The sequence below is a fragment of the Nelumbo nucifera genome, chromosome 2, assembly GCF_055504915.1.
Source record: "Nelumbo nucifera cultivar China Antique chromosome 2, China Antique-T2T, whole genome shotgun sequence".
Classification (NCBI taxonomy): domain Eukaryota; kingdom Viridiplantae; phylum Streptophyta; class Magnoliopsida; order Proteales; family Nelumbonaceae; genus Nelumbo; species Nelumbo nucifera.
In genome coordinates, this window is record NC_142650.1 from 3,303,700 (window position 1) to 3,325,951 (window position 22,252).

General features: G+C 36.1%; 2 protein-coding genes across 11 annotated transcripts; both read left to right on the forward strand.

The window, feature by feature from the left end:
* Nucleotides 1-5,288: 5,288 nt before the first annotated feature.
* LOC104594975 (P-hydroxybenzoic acid efflux pump subunit) lies at nt 5,289-8,298 on the forward strand. The gene is made up of 3 exons (XM_010255529.2): nt 5,289-5,909; nt 6,179-6,346; nt 6,508-8,298. The coding sequence occupies exons 1-3, from the start codon at nt 5,367-5,369 to the stop codon at nt 8,287-8,289; spliced, it is 2,493 nt and encodes an 830-aa protein (XP_010253831.1). The 5' UTR covers nt 5,289-5,366; the 3' UTR covers nt 8,290-8,298.
* A 769-nt stretch (nt 8,299-9,067) lies between these two features.
* LOC104594580 (rhomboid-like protein 19) lies at nt 9,068-17,150 on the forward strand. 10 transcript variants are annotated; one of them, XM_088898791.1, is made up of 9 exons: nt 10,136-10,202; nt 10,472-10,515; nt 10,699-10,817; nt 13,025-13,085; nt 14,143-14,309; nt 14,944-15,058; nt 15,159-15,361; nt 15,951-16,097; nt 16,757-17,150. In XM_088898791.1, exons 1-8 carry the CDS (start codon nt 10,151-10,153, stop codon nt 16,054-16,056), a joined length of 867 nt encoding a protein of 288 aa, XP_088754917.1. In that variant the 5' UTR covers nt 10,136-10,150; the 3' UTR covers nt 16,057-16,097; nt 16,757-17,150. The 10 variants fall into 10 exon arrangements, with proteins under 10 accessions (XP_019052875.1, XP_010253229.1, XP_088754922.1 ...); XM_088898792.1 differs by having other exon boundaries at nt 16,801-17,150; XM_088898789.1 differs by having other exon boundaries at nt 16,819-17,150.
* The last annotated feature ends 5,102 nt before the right edge of the window (nt 17,151-22,252 follow it).

Consider the following 22,252-nt stretch of genomic DNA (forward strand, 5'->3'; position numbering starts at 1 on the left):
CTTATCGTAGTGTATTTGCAATTTTGCATCACAATTCTAGCTTGCCACATCATGTATGTCATCAACTCACCTGATAATACCAGGGGATTGGAGTACATGGTGTCAAGGTTCAAAGTATGGGCCGATAAGTATCGTGCCTGTGGTTTCCCAATACGCCCCTACAGGGTTGTACTGGGTCAGCCACTGGTTCAGACTTCAGACAGTAGCTCTGGATAGTATTGAGCGTGTGATCAGTACTTTGAACGTTTGTATTTGACTATTTGCCACTCTCAAGTCTCAACGCCAAGAGGTGTTCAAGTTGTGTTTGGTGAGTTCGAATAGGTTGAGTGTAAATTCAGGTTTAATTTTGTAATAAAAATAAGAAGTAAAATAATGTAGTCAAGATAATAATGGAGATAAGAGAAGTTATTTGTTTGGGAGTGAAGTAGGAAGCAAGATAATTTGGTCCCCGCATTATTTGAGAGAGGGTGGTGAAAATTTTGTACAAGTTTTTGAGATATAAATTTTACAATTTTTGTGAGTACAAATAAAAACATACAGATTTTGTATCAATAAGAGTCCAAATTATCATTAAGAACAAACAAATAAATACAAAACTGAATTACATGCAAGATTTGTGTCTGATTCAGATTTGCACTGCAATAAGTCGTAGCCATAGAACACTAGAACCTTGCTCTGTTGCTCATTTTTCAAAATGGTAAAACTCCATTCTCCAAATTTCAAAATTGTCATGTTATTTCGGTTCCCAAAATATTTCTCATAATGTGGGAAGTGGGAACCCAAGCTTTGTAGGTTAGGTTTTTAGGTGATTTAAAAATGTTCTTCCAATGCAACCCCCCGCCCAAGTGGTTCAAGCTTTTCATAGCCACTCCCATAGAAGTAGAAGCCCCTTCTCTCCGTTGGGAGCTGTGCACTGCTTGCAGAGGACTTTAAAGAGCGTTTCGCCGTTTCCCATCTTTCTCTATCCATCTTGTCAGGTGGAGTGCTAACAGGGTTGTATCAGTTGGTTAAGCGGGAGGTTTTTAATGTCACCCCTGATAGAGGAGGGTCTAGTCAACCATATACTGATTATAATGGCTCTGGTTCTTTGATTTTGTTCTAATTAATAATTGAATCGATTCAGATTCTTATTTGTCTCAAATCAGTTTAAACTTATAATCGATTATTTTATTAAATTTATATAGAAATAATTTTTTTTCTATTTTTCTTATAATTTTTATCCTATTTTATGTTTCAAATAATAAAATTGATAAATAAAAATAAGATAATATTAATTAAAATGTTTAATATATTAACATATAAAATAATTTAATATTTTTCTATCAATTAGGATGATTCTGGGTTTATGATTTTATCCCGACTCACTCCCAATTAATTGGCAGCCCTAACTTTTTTTTTTTTTTTTGTGGGAGGAGATTCCGAGTTGGCAGACGCCACCTTAGAACTTAGAATGCTTTTGAAGGTCAATTAACAAAGTCGATGCCCAATTGGAGAGATGTGAATGACCAAACACCAACTCAATGCTTGGAAAGGAGTATTAACAAGGGCGTGACACGAATGCACATTTCCACTTTCGTGGCGATTAAGGGCTTTCCATTTAATATTGAACCTTATGGCTTGTCCTATCCACTTTGGTGGGGATAAGGGCTTTCCATTTAATATCGAACCTTATTCCCATAAAAGTATATATGTAATAATGTAAAAGCAATAAAATTGGCCCTTCTAGCTCCCAACGGCTAACCGGATGTGCTGTAACTCAAAATAAATATATAATTTGTCTGGATCACAAACAAATAAAATGATCCACTATTCCACCAATCCAACACGAAATTTAGAAACACATGCATCTCTCTTTTGCATTATCTCAAACCGTTGTAAACCTCTTCAGAATTTTAGAGATTAACCTGCAATATCGATTATGGTTTTCAAAAATGACTTGAAAGGGGAATTATTCTGGCCACCGGTTTTTGAGTTGATGGTTTGATCGTCCAGTTTGAATGGATGGTTCGTTTTAATAAAAATTATAAAAACGGTAAAAAACTATAGAACGGATCGACAGGTTGACGGTTCGACTGCCCGGGCCAACGTGTCGTTGACTGATTCAACGATTTTTTGCCAAGGACCACGTTTGGGGGCCAAACGGTCTAACTGTTCGAGTCAACGGAAATTTGGAAACCATAATCTCGACCAACCACTTCAACCTCGACCTTAAGGATTCCTAGGTTTGATGTGATGATTCTTTTTTTTCTAAGTGCTAAAGTGAAAAATCATTGAAGTTGTAATAAAATGACTTCCATACTCTTTATCAAACAAAGAAATAGATGATAATTTAGTCCAGAAAAACTTCCACTCTATATCTGCAATTTTATATATAGTATAGATCTTTTTTTTGTTTATTTATTAGAAAAATGTAAGACTTAAATGAGAGAATTGAATGACGTGAAAAGTAGTAGTTTAATTTATAATTTAAACCTTATAATTAAATAGAGACTAAATTTAAAAATAAATCTTTTAGTCTTTTTTTTTAAATCGGACCAAATCAAACAATCAAATCATTTTGGCCCAAGAATTGGTCAAGTCACCGGCTTTGTTTTGGCCCTGAACTACTATTTTACAAAAAAAAAAAAACAAAATTGTTGAAATGGTTAGGGAATTGTTGATCATGAAGTTTAATTGTTAAAACGTTCAACCCAATTAACGGTTCTCAGGTTTCTTTCAAACCAATTCCAGTTTTTTTATTTATTTTAAAAATAGAAATTAGAAAAAAAAAAAGACAAAAGAAACTTTCATATCTCAAAATCTTGTTCGATTATTCCCAATGGCCAAATTTGGTTAGGATTTTTAGTTATTCCATTTTGATTTTGAATTTTCTCATTTCTATGATTCTTTTTAAGTTGTAACAACAAAAAAATTGCAACTCCAATGACGAAGTTGAAAAATTAATGCAAAATATGAGAGATCAAACACTGATTTTATATTAAAATATGAGATACACCAATGAATCAAATGATTTGGGATTTGGGAAAGATTTAGATAGATGGGAGAGATGTAAGAGGAAGGTAAGTGGTGTTGTAGTGACAGTTGAACCGTTGACTCAGAAACCGGAAGCCAAAGCAGTTTCATTTTTGGGTCAGTTTTAAAACATTGATTTTAGCCAAAAGAAAGTTCCACTATCTTATTTATATTTTTAATAGTAGTGTAAATATAGAATTATAGATGTATTCAATTTTTTCTATATTTGTTTTACTTTTTTTGTGTAAAAATAATTCCGATATGTCATACTTACCTTTTGTTTTACATGATAATTAATTAATATTATACATGTATCAGAATATTTTTTTGCAATATTTATGTATTTTTATATTTTATTAATTTTTATTATTTATTTATGACATTAAATGTTGATACATTTGACCCAAAAGTTGAACTATTGATCTTTGCCTAATAGTAAAAGAATTTCATTTTTGGTAAGTTGTAAAGTATGTATTTTATTTTCATTATCAATAAAAATAATTCTTTTTATTACACTTATTTTTTTAGTTTGATTAATAAAAGTATCAAAATGTGTCTAATTTTTCTATATTTTTATAATTTTCTATATTTATTTATATTTTAAATTTTTTAATACTTAACTATGACTTCATAGGTTTATCAATTTGATTCAAATGGTTGAATTGTTTAGCCCTCACTTGGATAAAGAATGTTTTTATTTTTTAGCTAGTTTTAAAATATATGAATTTATGTTGTTAAAAATATTGACATAGATCTAATTAGTACCATTTATTGGTGAAAAATAACTTAAATATAGGATTTAATAAGAGAAAATGGAATTAATACCTTTAAGTATAAGACTTAATGAAAGAGGACTAAATAAGGTAGAAAATAATAATTGAAGTTACATTTTCAACCCTTACAATTAGATATAGATTAAATACACAAATATGACTATTATAATAGTCATTAAAATTATAATAAAATAACTTTTATATCATTTTTAAAGAAAGAAAATAATTTTAGTCAAATAAAAAGTTCACACTACATTAACGTTTTTATATATAATATAGATTTTTTGGTTCTAAATTAGGTTTGAACTGAAGTTTTCATGCGTATGATAGCACATGGCTAGGTCCTAAATGGCTCTATTGATGACTCAAAAGAAAAACATTGCTTACCCACTTTTATGTCAGAATGCACAATGTGGGCTCCACCCACAGACCCTAGATGCGTGGACATGCGCGCCATTGGAGAGATTCATACAAGGTTCAAGGTGAAATAATTATAAAGCCAATATACATATGCTGATTTAAATCAAAGGGGGCCTTCCTGTGACAAACCTGGTTCATATATATAAGGTTCAGCGCGACAGGGTAAATCCGATTGGATGGCTTTGCTTTAATTTTCAGACTATTATATTGGGTAAAAATATGACAAATGATCAACTTGACTCTTCCCTATTTCAAGGAGTCAAGGATAAAAAAATCCAAGTACGTCTCCCACTCAAAATATAATCTTAGTGGAGAAAAGTAGGCAACCCCGTACTATGCATTTAAGGTGTAACATGTTGCCTATGTTTAATTTTCTCATCTGGAAAGTTCCAAGTCTAAATTAATTTTGAAGGGTTTAAACAATAAAAGAGATCATATTACAATCATTCACAGATCGCTCAATGAAAAAATAAAACTTTGATTCAATGCATCAATTGTTTTTATATCGAAAGTATCAATACTTTGAACTTCGAGCTCAAAGAAAATGAGAGTTCACATCTACTCTGAACGTGTGACTACGGTCATATGTGACCTATGGAGTGAGTCACATGCCACCAAAATCAGCAAAGTGAAACTTTTATTTAGTCCCGTTCATTTATAAATTTTTAATTTATTCTGATAAGTACATTTATTCAAATAAATATTTATCAAGTATCATTTATTCATATTTTTTTTTTATTTTAAAATGTACTTAATATAACGATGTTGTCCCATTATGTTTTAATTGACCAACTTCCTCCCGTGGAAACATTGTACAGTTCAGAATGGCAATGGATTGGGTAGAGAGTTATTATATCAGAAACGGATGAATGGGCTCTTTCTAGTAAAAGTAAAACGTCCACTCTTGCTAAAACGTGTGAGTAGGATGGGTGTGATATCCACGCTTTCATGCATCTCTAATTTTTGTATGAATGAATAAAGCCTTTTTTTCAACTTAAAAAAGACGTATGGTGCGAGTCCCACTAAACAAGACTTGTGGAGGGGGCCAATTTGGATCTCTCCTCGCTACAAAATCCCACTTCAAATCTCAAACGAGATTGCAAGAGAGACTCATTTGTTTCCTCTCACAGCTCGATCACAAGCTGAAGCTAGCTAGTCAGGATGCTAACGCAGCCAGCAAGTGATAGAACACGAACCATATGGCGTTCGCGCCTTGGCTCGGCACTTCGGACGTCGCTCGCTTGCACCATAGTGGCCTGTGCCACCCTCTACGGTCCCGTCGCTCTCCAGCGCCAGATATCATTCCCGGCTCTCTGCTACGTTACCATCATCCTCATCGTCACCAATGCCACGCTAGGCGACACTTTGCGTGGCTGCTGCTACGCTCTGTATGCTACCATTCTCGGCGTCCTTCCCGCTATTCTGTGCTTGTGGGCTATCGGACCTGCCCGCCTCTCCGCCATCACCATGTCTCTCGCAGTGGCGCTCAGTGCGTTTGTCATTGTACTACCCGAATCGACTCATTTGATAACCAAGCGGATAGCACTCGCTCAGGTTGTTCTTGTGTACGTCGTGGCTTATATAAACGGCGTTCACACTGGTGCCATCACGCACCCTGTCCACGTCGCAGCAAGCACGGCCATTGGCGCCTTGGCTTCTGTCGTGGCCTTGCTGTTACCCTACCCTCGGCTGGCATGTCACGAGGTAATTTACTTGACCAGACTGCTTCTACTTTGCTCCTTTTTATATCGACTGCCTCCCAAGAGGCCTACTTTCCTTTTTTTTTCCATTTCTATTGACATTTGTCTCTTAAAATTCCCCCAGCCTATCCTTGAAAAACATTAATATCCCCATTTGACAGTTGTCAGTGCTCATTTAACGTGCTTAATTACTTTGTTGTGCTTACTTAGATCCGGTTCCATCTCCTCAGTCTGATTATAATTTTTTTTTTTTTTTACCTTTCCGTATTGTAGGTAAGAAAGAAGTGCAAACTATTTGCTGAGACGGCTTCAGAGAGGCTAAACCATTTAGTACATGCTTTCTGTGCGGATGAGAAAACATCTACACTTGCATCTCTCTCTCAAGCCAAATCCTTGTCCAAGACAGAAGCCAAACTTCTTCAGAGTATCAAACTCAAGCAAGTAAGCCATCTATCTATTTCTATTTTCAACCATTATGTGCTAACATGAGAATGGAGGGCTTTTAAATTAACGAACCCCCTAGCTAGTTAATCATAAATTAATAAACTTGTGGCTTGGTAATAGTCTAAATTTAGTGTTAATTGTGGTTCAAATTCGGACAGGAAAGTATGCAATGGGAGAGACCTCGAATCAGCTTCTTTCAACACCATTGTACGAGCCGAGGGGATAGATTACAGGGAATAGAGATATCCCTAAGAGGGATGGAAATTGCTCTAACTTCTTGCCCTTCATTTTCTGTTAAAGTACTGGCAGATGAGGAGCACAAAAGCTTCCTTCATGCACTACAAAAGCATGTGAGTCTGACGTTGAAGCGAGCCAATCTTTATCTACCTAGTTGTGATTCATCAACTACACCGGAGATAAAGGGATCAGAAGCTGTAGATGATAAATTTATGCAAATCCTTCAGGTCGTCTTCCCAACCTACAAGGATCTACCATCTCTTTTCTTCCTCTTTTGCTTGAAACTTCTTCACAATGAATTAACAGGGACCCCAACCCCATCAAACGGGATCTCTCTAGGAAACAGTTCTGCTCCCTGCACCCAATATGGGACGCGCTCAAGCAAACAGTCCTGGGGTGCCATTTTGAGCCATTGGCCTGTTAAAATAGGTAAGCGAAGGCTCATTTTGGCATTCAAGCGAGCACTTTCTTTGGGTCTTTCCGTTCTGTTTGGGACAATGTTTAGTAAGGAAGATGGGTATTGGTCGGGATTGACAGTCGCCGTCGGCATGGCTTGGGGGAGAGAAGCAACGTTTAAGGTTGCAAACGTTAAGGCACAAGGGACAGTTTTAGGGACCGTCTATGGAGTCTTGGGTTGCTTCATCTTCCAGAGATTCGAAGATATTAGGTTTCTCTCCTTTCTCCCATGGATCATCTTCACCAGTTTTTTGGGACGGAGTCGGATGTATGGCCAAGCCGGGGGCATTTCAGCTGTAATTGCTGCATTAATTATATTGGGCCGGAAGAATTACGGTCCTCCAAGTGCATTCGCCATTGTAAGAATCATGGAAACCTTTATCGGATTATCATGCTCAATCATGGTAGAGCTTCTCTTGCAGCCCACAAGAGCCGTTACCCTAGCTAAAGTTGAATTCTGTCGGAGTCTAGGGACACTTCACGACTGTATCCAATGCATAAGCTTTTCTTCCAGCCACACAAACGACGATTATCCTTGTTTACAGGAGTTGAATGAGAAGCAAAAGAAGTTGACTACCCATGTGACTGAACTAGCTAATTTCATCGCAGAGGCTGAGGTAGAACCGAATTTTTGGTTCTTGCCTTTTCACAGTATCTGCTATGGTAAGCTCTTGAAGTCACTGTCAAAGATGGTGGATTTCTTGCTTTTCGGGTCTCATGCAATGGGATTCATTGTACAAGCATCACAAAGATGTAGGGTTCCATGGAAAGAGATCCAGGAACACATTGACGAAGATCTACAACTTTTCAAGGACAAGATCGGGTGTGCCATCAAATGTTTCGAGCAGGCCACGTCTATCAAGTCACTCGCAGCACTAGAAAAGGAGCTATGGAAGAACATCCCTCGCGATCTTGAGTTTGGAAAATCGCCAAAACCAGATGGGTTTAGGGTTTTAGATGCAGATACAGATGAAGATGAAGATGAAGATAAGGTGGAGGAGATGCTTACTTCATTTCTTCAACATTCAAGAGAAATTATAGACAAATTTCATGCTGCTGAAGCTGAGGAGGGGCTCAAAAGCCAAATGATTCTCTGTCTCAGTGCCCTAGGGTTTTGCTTGGGTGGATTGATCAAAGAGACAAGAGAAATGGAGAACGGAATCAGAGAACTTGTTCAATGGGAGAATCCTTCTAGCCGCATAAACTTATATGAGATTTCATGTAAGATACATGCTTTAAACACATAAACCTCGTACTAAGAATACAAATACAAATACAAATATGCTGAAAGCAAAACCTTGTATTTTGTATGTATTTATATTGTTCATATGACTTGGTTTGAAAAGAGTATAAATATAAATATGTAGAGTATAAAACTATATATTTTGCATGTATTTGTACTATATATATTTGTATTTATACTCCTTCCAAATCGAATCTATAATACAAAAATTTGTATTATTTTATATGTATTTATACTTGTACTCTTTTCAAATACAAATAAGACTCATTTTGAAAAAAATACAAATATTGCAGAGTTTGGATTTCCTCTCACAAAATTTGTCCTCATATACTAATAAACAATTGCAGCTTGATCGGAAACATTTCGATAAATGCACGGTTGGATGTCTCGTGAGTGGATGTAAGGAACTAATAATAAATTTTGTGAGAGGAAATCCCGATTGACACACAAATATGTGTTATTTTGTCTTTTAGAAGAAACGCGTGGCATTAGAATTGCGATTTCAGATCTAGCATCTATGCTGGGACCATATCACGTGTCCGTAAACTTGTTTCAAGGAAAGAAAAGGTTAAGAAGATATTTGTCCTTTTTATATCTTTGTCTCTCTGTTTGGTCCATTTAATTGACTTCTGTAAACTTTTAGGTTGACTAAAATGCCCAACACATTTTACCGCTAACTTGCTAAGCTTATTGCATCATTGCATGGTCCGACTGTGCACCGACAAAGGCACGATACCTACAAAAACTGATAACTAATCACCCGGTTTTCATCGATGTTAACGGGGTTGTGTTTACTGATTAGTCACTGTTCTTCCTATATTTAGCCTTCCGGTACCATTATAATGATAGTAACGTAATAAGGGGAAATTAGTCATGTTGACTGGTGATAAAAAAACCCGAGCCCTGCGCTGTATGTAATCCCGCCATTTCCTTTTTCGTGATAGGCACCGCCATTTCCTCTCTCTCCCTAACGTGGATTGAAATTGAACAGCCGAACCAGAAGGAAATCCGCTCGGTATTGCTACAATGTCTCTCTCTAGTGTAAGTACCTTCTCCTCCTTTGTCCTAAATCCTAATAAAATGTAATATCTGCCTTTATTTATTCATACTTGCTTATCTTCATATATTTTTCATTTTTTCTTGCGGAGGAACGATTTCTCTTTGTGGTTTCCACGTCAATCTGACAAACTTTAGCTCTTCTTTCGTGTTCTGAATACCATATCCCAGATCTGCGGTACCAGAGAACCGACCTACGGGAATACCCTATTTTCCATTTGTTTCCTCTCTCTCTCTGGTGGAATTTTCTTCTGTTTTTCTTTCCTTCTTTTGAAAAATATAGTGGACGGTAGATCATGCGAGCTGATTTGGTAGTAGAAAAATATCATGGACTGATTTTTCATCCTTGTAACAAGTAGGAATACAATTGATGAAAGGATTGTCTTCTTTGAAATATAAATAAGGACTTTCTAAAAGATAATGAATCACTGAATGCACGGGAGTGAGGTAAATGCATGGAGAATTAACTAGACGTAGGATAATTACAGTCGACTTGGTATAGAATATCCATCAGAATTTCAAGATTTTGCTCTTTTGTGAAACAAGATGATGCACATCATTCAAGTTAGGGTTTCTCTTCTATTTCCTTTAATGTTGTTGGATTCGAAGCTTTCATCTTCATTAGTTATCCCCTTCGGTAGTCGTTAATAAAAAATAAGAGCAAACCAGCAATCTCTCATTCGAGCAAAAATAATTGCTACCGGAGTTGCATAAATCATGCAGTTTGAAATTCAACTTGAGAAAAATTTGATATGGCATTCTTCTTTTGTAGTCAAGATGATTAAAGATGAGGACAGTCTGCCAAATAAATGGGAGGACCTTTACTAAACACTGAGGGAGATCTGTTTTCTAACCTAATATGTAAATGACTTTTCACACCTTGTCTGATTTGGCCATGAAGTTCAAAAAGAAAATTAATTAATTGCTCATCTTTTTAGCTGAAGCCCAAATATCAAGTAGAACGTTAATAACTTAATATTGTATAAAGCACTTTGCTGTTGGTTCTTCCAGTAACATGGTATAGCTGGATGATAATTATAGGTGGAGTAACCTCTATTTTGTGTTCCTTGGTTTTAATTCTTCTACTGATTGTTTCTTCACTTTTTATCTGACTTCTGTTTACTTACAAGTGGTTTCGGTAACAACTTACAACTGCAATTTTCTTAGCCTACCGGTAAATATATCGTAATTAAGATTTTCTTTTGATTGCTCAATTCTTTTTCATGCATGAAAAACCCATAATAAATTTATCCAGTTATAATCATTTAGATTTTCATTTTGTATTTACTTTTTCCCTTTCATCTGTTTTCTAATATAATTATTTGCTAAATAATTTTTTCAATGCTTTTGATTCCAGCTAGGGTTAACAGAATTTCCTCGACTATCCAAAGGGTTATGTGGGGTCCTTTTCCTTGGGTATCTTCTTCAAATACTATTTCCTTGGATAGTCGGCTATACTGCACTTGTCCCAGCAAAGTAAGAAATAACTTACCTGAAATTCAATAATTGTATTTGATAAAATAAATCATTCTCTTGTATTCTGAATTTTAATTGCCAGTTACTGTGACCCCCCATCTTTGACATGTATTTGATACTGTTTGCCTGCCAGCACTGTATAATAGATGTATGATCATATTCTTACTCAAAGATACAAATATTTTGAATTAATAGGTTCATCCTTTTGGTTATTTCTGTTTCCATGTTCTCATTTGCAATTTATGGTTTATGAAGAATTAATGTGTCCATTGCTCAGGCAGTGTTATGCAAGTCAATATTTCAGAAGGGGGGGGGGGGTTCCCACTTGGAAAAAAATACACTAGTTGAGAGTTGATGTGATCTTTAGTTTGGTCCTATTTTAGAACTTTGAAGCTCCTTGACCAAGACCCAGCATTATCCCAATGCTCCTAACCAGTATTAAGTTGGCACATGACATGGGTGTAAAATGTTCAAGTACAAAGGTATCCAGTGTGTTAAAACATAGAAACCGTGCTACAGGTTAAAAAGGGCTAGAAGAACTTGGGCCAGACAAAGAACATGGATTAAGGCAGTAAGAAATGATTTAAGGGCTCAAAATTTAACAATGGATATGACATTGAAAAGAAAGGAATGGCAAAACAGGATAGATGTAGTCAACCCCATATAGTTGGTACAAGGATTAGATGGTGATGATGATGATGATAGATAACTTTAGAATGTAGTAGAAGTAAGGAATTAAAGAAAACATCTTTTTCATGGCGTTCTATTTATGAGTTTCAAGTTTTTTTTTCCTTTTTTCCTTGACCTCAATTTCAAGCATCATTAAAAATTTAAAATGTTACAAGTGTTCATTCTCATTAACCATGTCCAGCACCACTAAGTTCCCTGGTAGTATTGTTCCTCGCATTTAATCTCTTCCATGTTTTCTACAGTCAGAATAATGTGGTTCTTATGTTTGGAAATTGGAGTGTAGATCATTTAACTAAGCCTTTAACTGCTCATGGTTGCTCCAATATCATGAATGACATCTCTGATGTTAGTTACCGTCACTTCTAGCAATCACAGCGGTAAGGGGCACAATATGGGCTTTGTTCTTATATTGATACAAATATTACTCACAATATTGTTAGAAGGAAAACTACTCATGCATGACCATTGGTGGAATAATCATATTATGATCAATCTGCTTTTCTTCTCAAAAAGGTTTATGGGACATCCGATCTGTATTGTATTTCAGGTTGGGGAGGGTTGGGTTTTTTCTGCTCTTCCCTGCTATGGGAGCTGGTGTACTGTACTACATCCATATTTTATCAATAGAATTTTACTTTACCTTTCTCAAAAAACATTATGATGAACCTTTGCCCTTAATTTTAAATTTTTAACAGGCCTAATTTTAGAGAAAGGCTGGGAGGCAGTTGCCAATGGTTTAACTTTTGGTTATAAAACATGGTAGGTTCTTTTTCTTTTTCTTTTCCTGTTGTAAGAAAAAAGAGATGGCTCAGGAATCTGCCAATGCTTTAGTTTCTTATTTTGCACTAGTACGGGACTATGATTCCTCAAAATGATCATGGTCTATTAAAGTTGACATTGGTTCCTTGAAATCAAATGTGAAGATTGTATGGAAAAAAAACAATTAAAGTTTCAAATATAATCTGAAAAGAAATAACAACGATTAGAAGAAAGCAAGAAAGAAGATGGCTACACTGAAACACTCTCAAGTCGTGATAGGACACTAAATCCTTTTGTATCATTCTGCTAAAACTGATCTATATGTTGTGATTTTGACTAACCCAATAAATAATTATTTAACAATATATATAACAACCACATAGATAAAAATAATGATAACTATTTATAAAAAAAAATAATAATAACGATAACCTAGTTGTCACTGCTTTCTTTCCATGTCTAACCCATTTATGATGAGTCCTAAAATGTCATTTTACCTTAATTATTAGGAGGCAATTCTCCTATCTCTTGTGACCATTTTTCACATGGATCATCAGGTATTGATCTTTCTTTCATGTAGACTTAACGAAATACATCAGGAAATTGAATCAGACATAATTATGCAGGCGTGCATATATTTCTCCTAGTGCATATGTGCATCACCATGTCTTATGATACTATCTACTTTAAAGTCTAGTAATTGTCATTTTTGTGTGTGAGTGTGGCCATGTGAATTCATTGTTTTCTTCTGTATGCAGGACCATTCCTTTTGTGTGGAACATCATTACCGCAGGTTTCATAGAGCAATCAATATTTGGAGTAATTCTTTACCTGTTCTTGTTAGAAATTTCAGAAAGACTTCTTTCCTTCATTTTTTAATCATGAACAAAGCTGCAATGGATGGTTCCAAAAATCTTTGTTGTGTGATCTGGAGGCACATTTATATAGCGGTTGTTCCACTGGCTTCTATATATTGTCATCCCCCTCTTTTCTTCAGAAAAGAAAACAGCAAGGATTTTGTTTACATATTTGTTTAGAAGATTTGGGTATCATAAATCATCCATGGACATGGTACCAACCCCATGTAGTTGGGACAAGGCTTAGTTGAGTTGACTTGAGTGTCCATGGACTCTGCCAAAATGTGAGATTTGTCTAGGACTTTTTATACCATCCCTCAAGATGGGTGCAGACAGAGAGAAATTGTTGTGTGTACATATAATGTGGAAGACAATGCTCAACCACTTCAATCCACTAGAAATCAGTTCTTAATGAGAGAGGAATTTGTTCCAGATGAAAATTGAAAGCAATTAGCTACATGTTCAAGTGACTGCATGTCCTAGAGATGCAAATTTTAGACTTGATTATGTGGTATCTTGCAACAATATTGGTGGGGTAAATTTTGGCCAAATTTAAAACCTGGTTCATTTTTAAACGTAATTCTATTTCTTTGTTTTCTCAGTTGTTTTTGTATTTGTTTCATGGTTTTCATTTTTCAGTGATTTTTGCCTATTATTTTCCAGTCATCATCCATTCAGTTGCTTTAGCTATCATATTGTTTTGGGTCATTAATTTCTTCAGTTCATTTCTGAAACTTCATCTATAAGAAGGAAAATATGCTTATGAAAAGAATTCATATACCAACCTTAACTTCCCATGAAAGTGAAAGTAACTTGCCTGTATGCCATGAGTTTTACAAGAGTGGGTGGTCATGGTTGACTCAGATGCATGTTCTTGAGTTTTGTTTTTGAAGTTGTACCTTTTTTTTCTGCAAGTTTTTTTTAGCTTTTCAGACTATTGTTGACTTCACTGCACATGTTTAATTTTGATTTTTGTATGTAAAACACTGAATCTAAGATATCCAATATTTCTTTTGCAGTTGATTGTTAGTATATTTGGCCTGCTTTTATGTGGCAAGTTACTAGAGCCACTATGGACATCTAGGGAAGTTTTGAAGTTTGTTGTTTTTGTGAACACCTTCACCCTATTTGGGGTCTATGCCACTGCAGTTACTTCTTATTATATAACAGGAAGAGAACGATTTCTGTGAGTATCTCTACATTGCTACTATTACATTCTTCTTGGAGTTTTCCTTCTGTAGATTGCCTCTTTTTATGAGAAACCTTATAATAGGAATTGTAAGTGCAGTAGAATAAATGATAATTGTGTCGGTGCACATTCTGGGAGTCATGAGCCTATGATGCATGGTCCATGCCACCTCACTGGGATCTAACCTCAAAAAATCAACATGGTCCAATAACTGTAGACCCACCACATTCTGTTTGTAGTCAGTTTTGTTGGATAACCACAAAATGGTCTCTAACCAGGTGATTAAGACCATGTTCCTGCAATTCATGACTTTCCTAGGTGAAACTTGTTAGATGGTAAGTTTCACAATCTCTACCACAGGTGTATGGCTGTGATGGTTCTAAACATAATTGAGATTGCTAATGTTCTGACCAGAAATCATATGTGGCAGAAATAAGGACAATGGTATTTATATCTTCAAATATGAAGAGTGCTCCATGATGCTGAGCACCTATGGTGAAATACTAAAATCTATCTTTCTAAATTTCACTGTTAAAATCCTAAGCACAAGCTAATTTTTTTTTACAGCAATCTAAGTTCTTGTAGAACAGTGATGAGGATTTTATCTGATCTGAGTATCTTCTGCAAGCAGATATACAAAGCTTTCTGGGTTCCATGGTGTCCTGGCTGGGTTTTTGGTAGGCGTGAAACAAGCAATGCCTGATCAAGAATTTTCACTATATGGTATCTCCCAGATAAGAACTCAGGTTGTACAGTGACCTTAATAATGATATTTATTCTTTCTCCTGTTATTGGCTTTGGCTATCGCTGACCTTTTCATCTGTCTTCTTGATTCTCTTAAAACAGTGGATGCCATCATTGCTGCTATTGCCATCAATAATTATTAGCTTTGTCACACCAGAAGCAATTAGGTTCTTACCATTCACAATATTTGGAACTTATGGGAGCTGGCTTTATCTGAGATATTTTCAACGGATACCTGAAACCAGTTTAATGGGCAACCCAGAAGATGAATTTGCTTTTGAAACATTCTTCCCTCTCTTCATCCGGTATTTATTCCTTATCTTCTTTAGAATGGATAGTTCATTAATATCTATAAGTAATTTATATTCTGGGTTTTATGAAAATTTCCTCAATTTGTTTCAGTGTAAAAATAGAAAGGAAGCAAAATTTTTTGGCCTTGTGTGCCTACCATGAAAAGAGGCCAAAGGCCCAAAAAATCATTTCTGAACATTCGCATAGAAATAAAAAACTTGCTTAAGGAATTTTCTGAAATTAAAGATTGAAATATTTTTCACTAGGGTGTTTGGGACTTTGAACCACAAGAATGTCCATGAGTTCAAATTTATCAAAATATCCTTGAATTGAAAGGACTTTACAGTTACGCAATCCTATATACAAGATCAACTTTTTTGAGAAGTATTGGGTAATCCCTTTGAGCAACAAACATTATGGAGTGCAATCACTTGTAGATAAGATGATGAAACTTTAGAACCACTTGACTTATAAAAGATTCTTTTTTATTTCCCCTCTTTTATGGAGTGTGAGAGTCGCTATTAAAGATTCTTTTATTAATGTATATCAGTATGGATGCTTATTGACAGCTGGTGATTTCTTTCTTTTCCTCCAATCCTCCAGGCCTGTGGTCCATGTCTTTGCATCTATTTTTCATAATGTGCTGTGTGGGAGTAATCACCAGAGAAGAGATGGCCACCATTCAGAAACTCCATCTGTGGCAGTTTGAAACTGTTGAAGCTTCCCGAAACTTGAAAGAGGTATCTTCAGGTACCTTCTTCATCTGAGTGGTGTTCTTTGTGAATGAACCTGGATTTCTTGCCCACAACTCCCCACCCACAATATGCTGCAGCCACACATCTGACAATACAAGATCACGATATGCAGCTGTAGTGTATTTTGGGTAGAGTGTTGGTGGGCAAGAAATCTGATGTGCTTTGTGAATATGGTTGATGATTGTAGGATTCATAGCTTTAAATTGACTTCCCTAAGGTAGGCTTGAAAGATCAATCAGGAATAAAACAAAACAAAGGTCTAAGCTCCAAAAAATCTCATTCGTTCTGCTTGCAAACCATAACAGGTAAGGAAACCTAAATAGTGGGAGCAAAACATACTCCCCATAGACTACACATAAGAATACATTGCCTTGGCCTCTCAAGGCTGAAATATATTCTATTGAGGAACCTTTTCTTTGGGTCCTCTGGATGACATGCACTGCTTCTACAAGCAGATCAAGAGCATCCTTTTATATTGAACGTTAATTCATTGTGATATCAACTTGTTTTTTATCTCTCTTGATCTGCCTTATTAGTAGTTCCAGATTCATATATTGCCTGATAAGTAGTAACCAGAGATTAATTATGTTGAACTCTGATGTCTACCCAATCCCGTTATATTGGTCATCTGATCTGTCATAATATTTTGAACAGAAATGCTTCAGGTTCTTGATTTTGCCTTTTCTTATGGTCTTTAGCTTCAATGCTCTGTGCAGTCATGCTGGTATTTTTTTGTTGAGGTCAAAATTCAAAGTATATTTGCATTCTTCTTATGAGGGCTATCTGCTAAGAGGGGCATAGTCAGGACATCCCCAGCAGAGCATGATTGTTGAAATCGAAATCTGTGATTCCACCCCAGGAATTGGAGGAAAAATGGTAATGAGCTCTAGATTTGTTTTCTTTTTCTTACTTATAGATGGATGCTAGGCTGTCATACACTATTTGGCAATAGTCCACCTTGTAATCTTTATGGAAGTTGGTAATCAGATTGATTGTATGCTATGACAAGCAATGAGAAAAGTTACGAGTGCCCCACCTCATTCCTTCATTGCTTTTATATATTTTCAGTGGTTTCTTTGTTTTCTGTTGAACTGCTTAGGGAAGTAGCTCTTGAATATGGTTTTGGAAGCAGGTCAATCAACTGTAGCATTGGTATTTACAAACTTTACCAACCTAGCAGCTTGCAACTCTGTCTCAGTGGAGCTTGAAACATCTCTGTTTCAACGTATTTGCAAGCCACTCGGGATCTGCTGCCCAGTAAAGAAAATACCGACTAGGGACTACTTGGCTATAAGATGACCAATGTCGATGTGTGTAGTTTGATAGAACAAACATAATCAGCGAGCTCCCCTACACAATCCACCTATTTCTCCCACTACATGGCAACTGGCAAGTTCTATTTGGCCGAGATTTTTGGCGTGAATAGAGGTTGTGATTATTCCCCGACACATGAGAAAATGTACTCATGCACTCTTTTAAGGAAAATGCTAATATTGTGTAAATTTATGATATGAGAATGAACTGTGACCAGTGACCACACAACCCCCCTTGTATACATGAATGGTTTTATGTAGACTTGCGAGGTCCAAGTAGTACCTTCAGGCAGATCCAAACACATCATGAGGGTAGATGTCCACTTTATGTTACAATGGTGACTGGTCAATGATCTGGAGCACCATTCCATTTCCATCGAGTCCGTGGGACGATGGGAGGTTTGAGTGGATCAGCTTTGTAGGCTGCAAATGGTATATGTTTGTCTGGAATACAAATTAATATGATTCTATCCGAATTTGATCGTAATTTTTAAGTTATTTTATTTATGATATTTAATATTAAAGTACTTTTTCATTCATTTTGTCAATAATACATAGCATGTTGAGTCTGATTTGAATCTGACAGATAAGATTTGATTAATGAATGTTGGTATGTTCAATTCAATTGATCTTTTTGCATCCCCTAAAACCATCCCACGGTACGATGCCCAACAAAATACAGTTAGAAGAGTTGGAGAAATGTTGAAAAAGAAAGTAACTAGATGTTGTCTTGGTTCATATCCAGTGCCTGCTGGAGATGCTATGGAACCTATCCAGTGCCTGTTGGAGGAATCTTCCCTCTCACCTTGGTCCATAGTAGGTGGTTTATCCTCTGCTTTGAATCAGTCTTGGTCTGTCATGTCAAGAGGAATTTCAACCGTGTTGCTCATAAATTTATTAAAATTGATGTCAATGATCATTACTTTTGGGTGGGTGACTCTCTCTTGTATTTCTCTTCAGCTTAATTCTGATTTGTCTACCGGTGAGACTACAGTAAACCAAGACTTAACAGGTGAATGAAAGTTGGCCTCAGGCCTTTCTACTAAAAAAAAGAGATGTTCTCTTGGTTCTTGAAATGGTTTAAGCTGTTCCTTATGAAAATGTTTTTGTGGTATCTTTGAGCAAGTCCGCCTGCCCCGTCCCATTCTATCTTTGAGCTATTAGTTTAGTACCAACTCCGCGCTTTAATATTCATTCGGCAATTACGTTAACCACATTTTAAGAAAATTTAAAAACCATATCCACGCATGGTTAGCCGCTTACTGCCGCTTTGCAGGGCTATCACTTCGTTAAGCAGACAAGAATAACAAAATAATCATTAGGGCTGTTCATAAGAAGGCCCAACCCAACCAAATCGACCAACCTGAACCGATCCAACCCGAGTCGATCGGGTTTTCATCAGCATGGGTCGGTTTCGGGTTGTGCAAATTCTTAAATCGATGATTTGGGTCGGTTTCGGTTTTCACACAAGAAAACCGAAACTGACCCGAACTGAACCGACTTAGTTCCTAGTTCAAACATGAAGTTCCAAAGCTCATTAGGCCACTTTGTTTTTGAATGGTTGCAAGAAACTTTGGATTAGTGAATAGTGATTAATGAACAACTTTTGTGATTAACTTTTCATTTAAATTTTATCATAGGAGATTGCTGAAATGATGTTCAATTTATGACTGTTTTTAAAATTAGCAAGATTTTATCACAGGGATGAACTTAGAACCGAAACCGACTCAAACCAACCAGATCGGTTTTGCTTAACATTGGGTTGGTTTCGGTTTCTATGTCAGGTAACCCGACCAAGTCGGGTCGGTTGGAAAAACCGCAGTAAACCGACCCAACCCGACCCGTGAACAGCCCTAATAATCATTTTTCTATTCAATTAAAAAGAAAACAATCATTTTGCTAGAATGGATGGTTGGATACACCTTGAAAAGCGCTTTGGTGAAAAGTGGGGAAGAAAAATCTGAAAGAAAAAGTTGAGAAGGAGACTAAAAGGTGTATGGGATGGCTTTAACCTAGGGTTGTTTTTACTGTTTGATGAAGATTGAAGAATACAAAGTACGTGTAGAAATAAAAGCCAAGGGACAGTTTAAATGTTTAGTAAGTGGAATCCAAAAATCTTTCTCACATCCAATTATAGATGATGAAATGTTTATTTATGATAAAAAAAATGTGGCTGCTGGGATTGGAGCCCAGGTCTCCACGGCCACAACGTGGAATTCGTACCACTAAACTACAGCCACATCTGTTTAATGGGTTATTAGTGTTTTTTAAAAGTAATTCTTTATTCTTCATTAATCGCCAAAACAGCTCACTCCAACCAACCAAAGGCTGGCTTGCTGGTGTGTGTTATCTGATTTGTTCCAGCGTTGAGGTGGAATCAAATCCTGCAACCAGAATTTTGGGGAAAAAGGGATCAAGGGGAAGTTATTAATGCTGCATAGCATCGAATACAAAGTAGGTGTTTGACATCGGTTTTGGGAGCATTACACTATTTTTTAAGAAAAATGGTACTAGGCATGTAGAGTTGTAAGCACCTTTGTTTGGAACTGGTGCTGCCACATAGGTTTTTTCTGAGAAAATATCACTGGTTTTATTTGGTACCAGTGCTGGAGTGCTGGTAGCAACGTTTTCAACATGGTCTATATTATCAAGCGCCCAAGATGATGCCACATCATTGCACCGCTGGCAGCAATGCACCGTTTTCTTATAAAACATTGAATTTGGTGTTGCTTTAAACCACACTTTCCGGATTTCCAAGGCATGGTTTGGAGCAACGTTTTTTTTGAAAAAATGGTACCAAACAAGAGGGCGTTATTTGAAACACCACTTTCTCTGATGTGGCGCCATTTTCTTAGAGAATGGCACCATTTTCTCAGAGAATGGCATCGATGTCAAACATCGCCAAAATCAGCTCACTCCAAGAAAATTGATGATTTCAAAATATTATTTTATTTCAAAACAAATTAAAGAAAGCACATGCTATATTGCATCATAACATTTTCATGTTTTTCAAAATATAATTAAAAGAATTTTATCTTTGAACTTTTTTAGCCTCATAGGACACACAAGTAATGCAACGGGGTACCCCATCCCTCCCCTTAAACCCCAACCCTGGTGGCAGCGCGATTTCCTTTGAACTACTTTTGGTTTTAAAATCACGTTTTCCTCTTGTTTCATAAGTATGTAGCATTCATATAAAGTTCATGATCAAATGGTAAAATGGGCATTCATTTACATTTTTTATTCATCTTTGAATTGAATCAAGATCCTTCTAAATGTGGTTTTGTATGATGAGATCAATAATCCCATACCTCACTTGTAACTTGTGAAGAGGGTTTTGGGGAATGTTCAATCATACTTTGGAGGATGCTCTTCTGCAAGACCAAACTCGTGCTTCCACTTTGGGAGATGTGAAGTATGGATGGCAACGGGGCAAGTTCGGGGAGGATTTTGTAAATTCTAAATCCTATCAATCTCTTTAAACCTCTCAATTCGCATATGCCCCAAAACGCACAGTGGATTGGATTTTGAGAATCTAAACCCTCCCTACATATGAAAATGCAAAACCCTCTCTATATTCAAGAATAGGGGCAGGTCAGGTTTAGAACATGTATCTAAGGTGGTGTTCGGCACCACGTTCATCTCGTGGACGGGACCGTAGCACCCGCTCTACTGGTTGTGGACAAGACCGGTCCATGCCACACTATTTTTGATCCCCTGCTTCACACTCTCCCTAAAAGGCTGAAACCTTATTGTCTGTTTCATATTTTAATATTTTTTTCAATAAAATATTAATTATTTTACTTAATTTTTATTTTTTTTTAATTTTAATGTTTTTATCAATAAAATAATATTTTTAAATATTTAAAAATATATATTTTTTAATTTTTAACTATTTTACTATTGTTTTATAAAAAATTAATATTTATTGGTTAATATTAATTCATCGATGCATTTTTCAATATATTTATCATATAAAATGCAAAAATTAGATATTTATGATTAATTGTGTAGATCAAGGTTTTTGAACCATCGTTGACCCAGATGGGCGGACCATTCGGCCCGGGAACTGTCCAAGCAAGTGGTTCAGTTTTACCCCAAACCCGGTTTTGGCCAAAAACCATTGAAAAAGTCAACAACCCATTGACCCGAGCGGTCGAACCGTTGATCCATTCAACAATTTTTTACCATTTTTTATTTTTAATTATTTTTTATTTTTTTTTTAATTTGCTTATTAGAACAGGTCATCCATTCAAACCGATAATCGAACCGTCGACCCAGAAACTGATGGCTAGAATGATTTCATTTCTGGGTCGTTTTTTAAAACGTTGGTGTAGATCATTCATAAATGTATATGAGATACATGGGATCAAAAAGTGTGGTGTGGACTGGTCCACACCACGCCTACAAAACACCACTATGGGTGTGGACTGGTCTAGTCCACACAATTTGTCCACAGATCAAAACAGTTGTGGACTGTGGTGTGGTGTGGACCAGTCCATACCCACCAATTTCTCATCCGCACTATAGAACACCCTATAATTCTCTAATCTTTCTTGTTATATATAAGTAATAAATAAATAAAATAACACAAACAAACAACAAGATTTCTAATTATTTGATTAAGACATGTAAAAATCATATAAACTATCAATTATCTTTCACATAAAATTTAAAAGATTATTAAATTCAACACTTAGGGCCCCATTTGGTTCGCAAGAATAGGGGTCCGGAATCGGAATTGGAATTGGAATGGGCTATTCCGATTCCAACTATTTGGGTTGGGCGAAATCAGAACCCCATTCCCATTCCTACTGGAATGGCATTCCCCCATTTG

Bases quoted from the DNA above. Each gene is read 5' to 3' on its own strand.
- LOC104594975 (XM_010255529.2), top strand. From the start codon at position 5,367: ATGCTAACGCAGCCAGCAAGTGATAGAACACGAACCATATGGCGTTCG. The intron at 5,910-6,178 runs GTAATTTACTTG...TCCGTATTGTAG, and splicing joins CTCGGCTGGCATGTCACGAG to GTAAGAAAGAAGTGCAAACT. The intron at 6,347-6,507 runs GTAAGCCATCTA...AAATTCGGACAG, and splicing joins AGAGTATCAAACTCAAGCAA to GAAAGTATGCAATGGGAGAG.
- LOC104594580 (XM_088898791.1), top strand. From the start codon at position 10,151: ATGGGAGGACCTTTACTAAACACTGAGGGAGATCTGTTTTCTAACCTA. The intron at 10,516-10,698 runs GTAAATATATCG...TTTTGATTCCAG, and splicing joins GCAATTTTCTTAGCCTACCG to CTAGGGTTAACAGAATTTCC. The intron at 15,362-15,950 runs GTATTTATTCCT...CCAATCCTCCAG, and splicing joins TTCTTCCCTCTCTTCATCCG to GCCTGTGGTCCATGTCTTTG.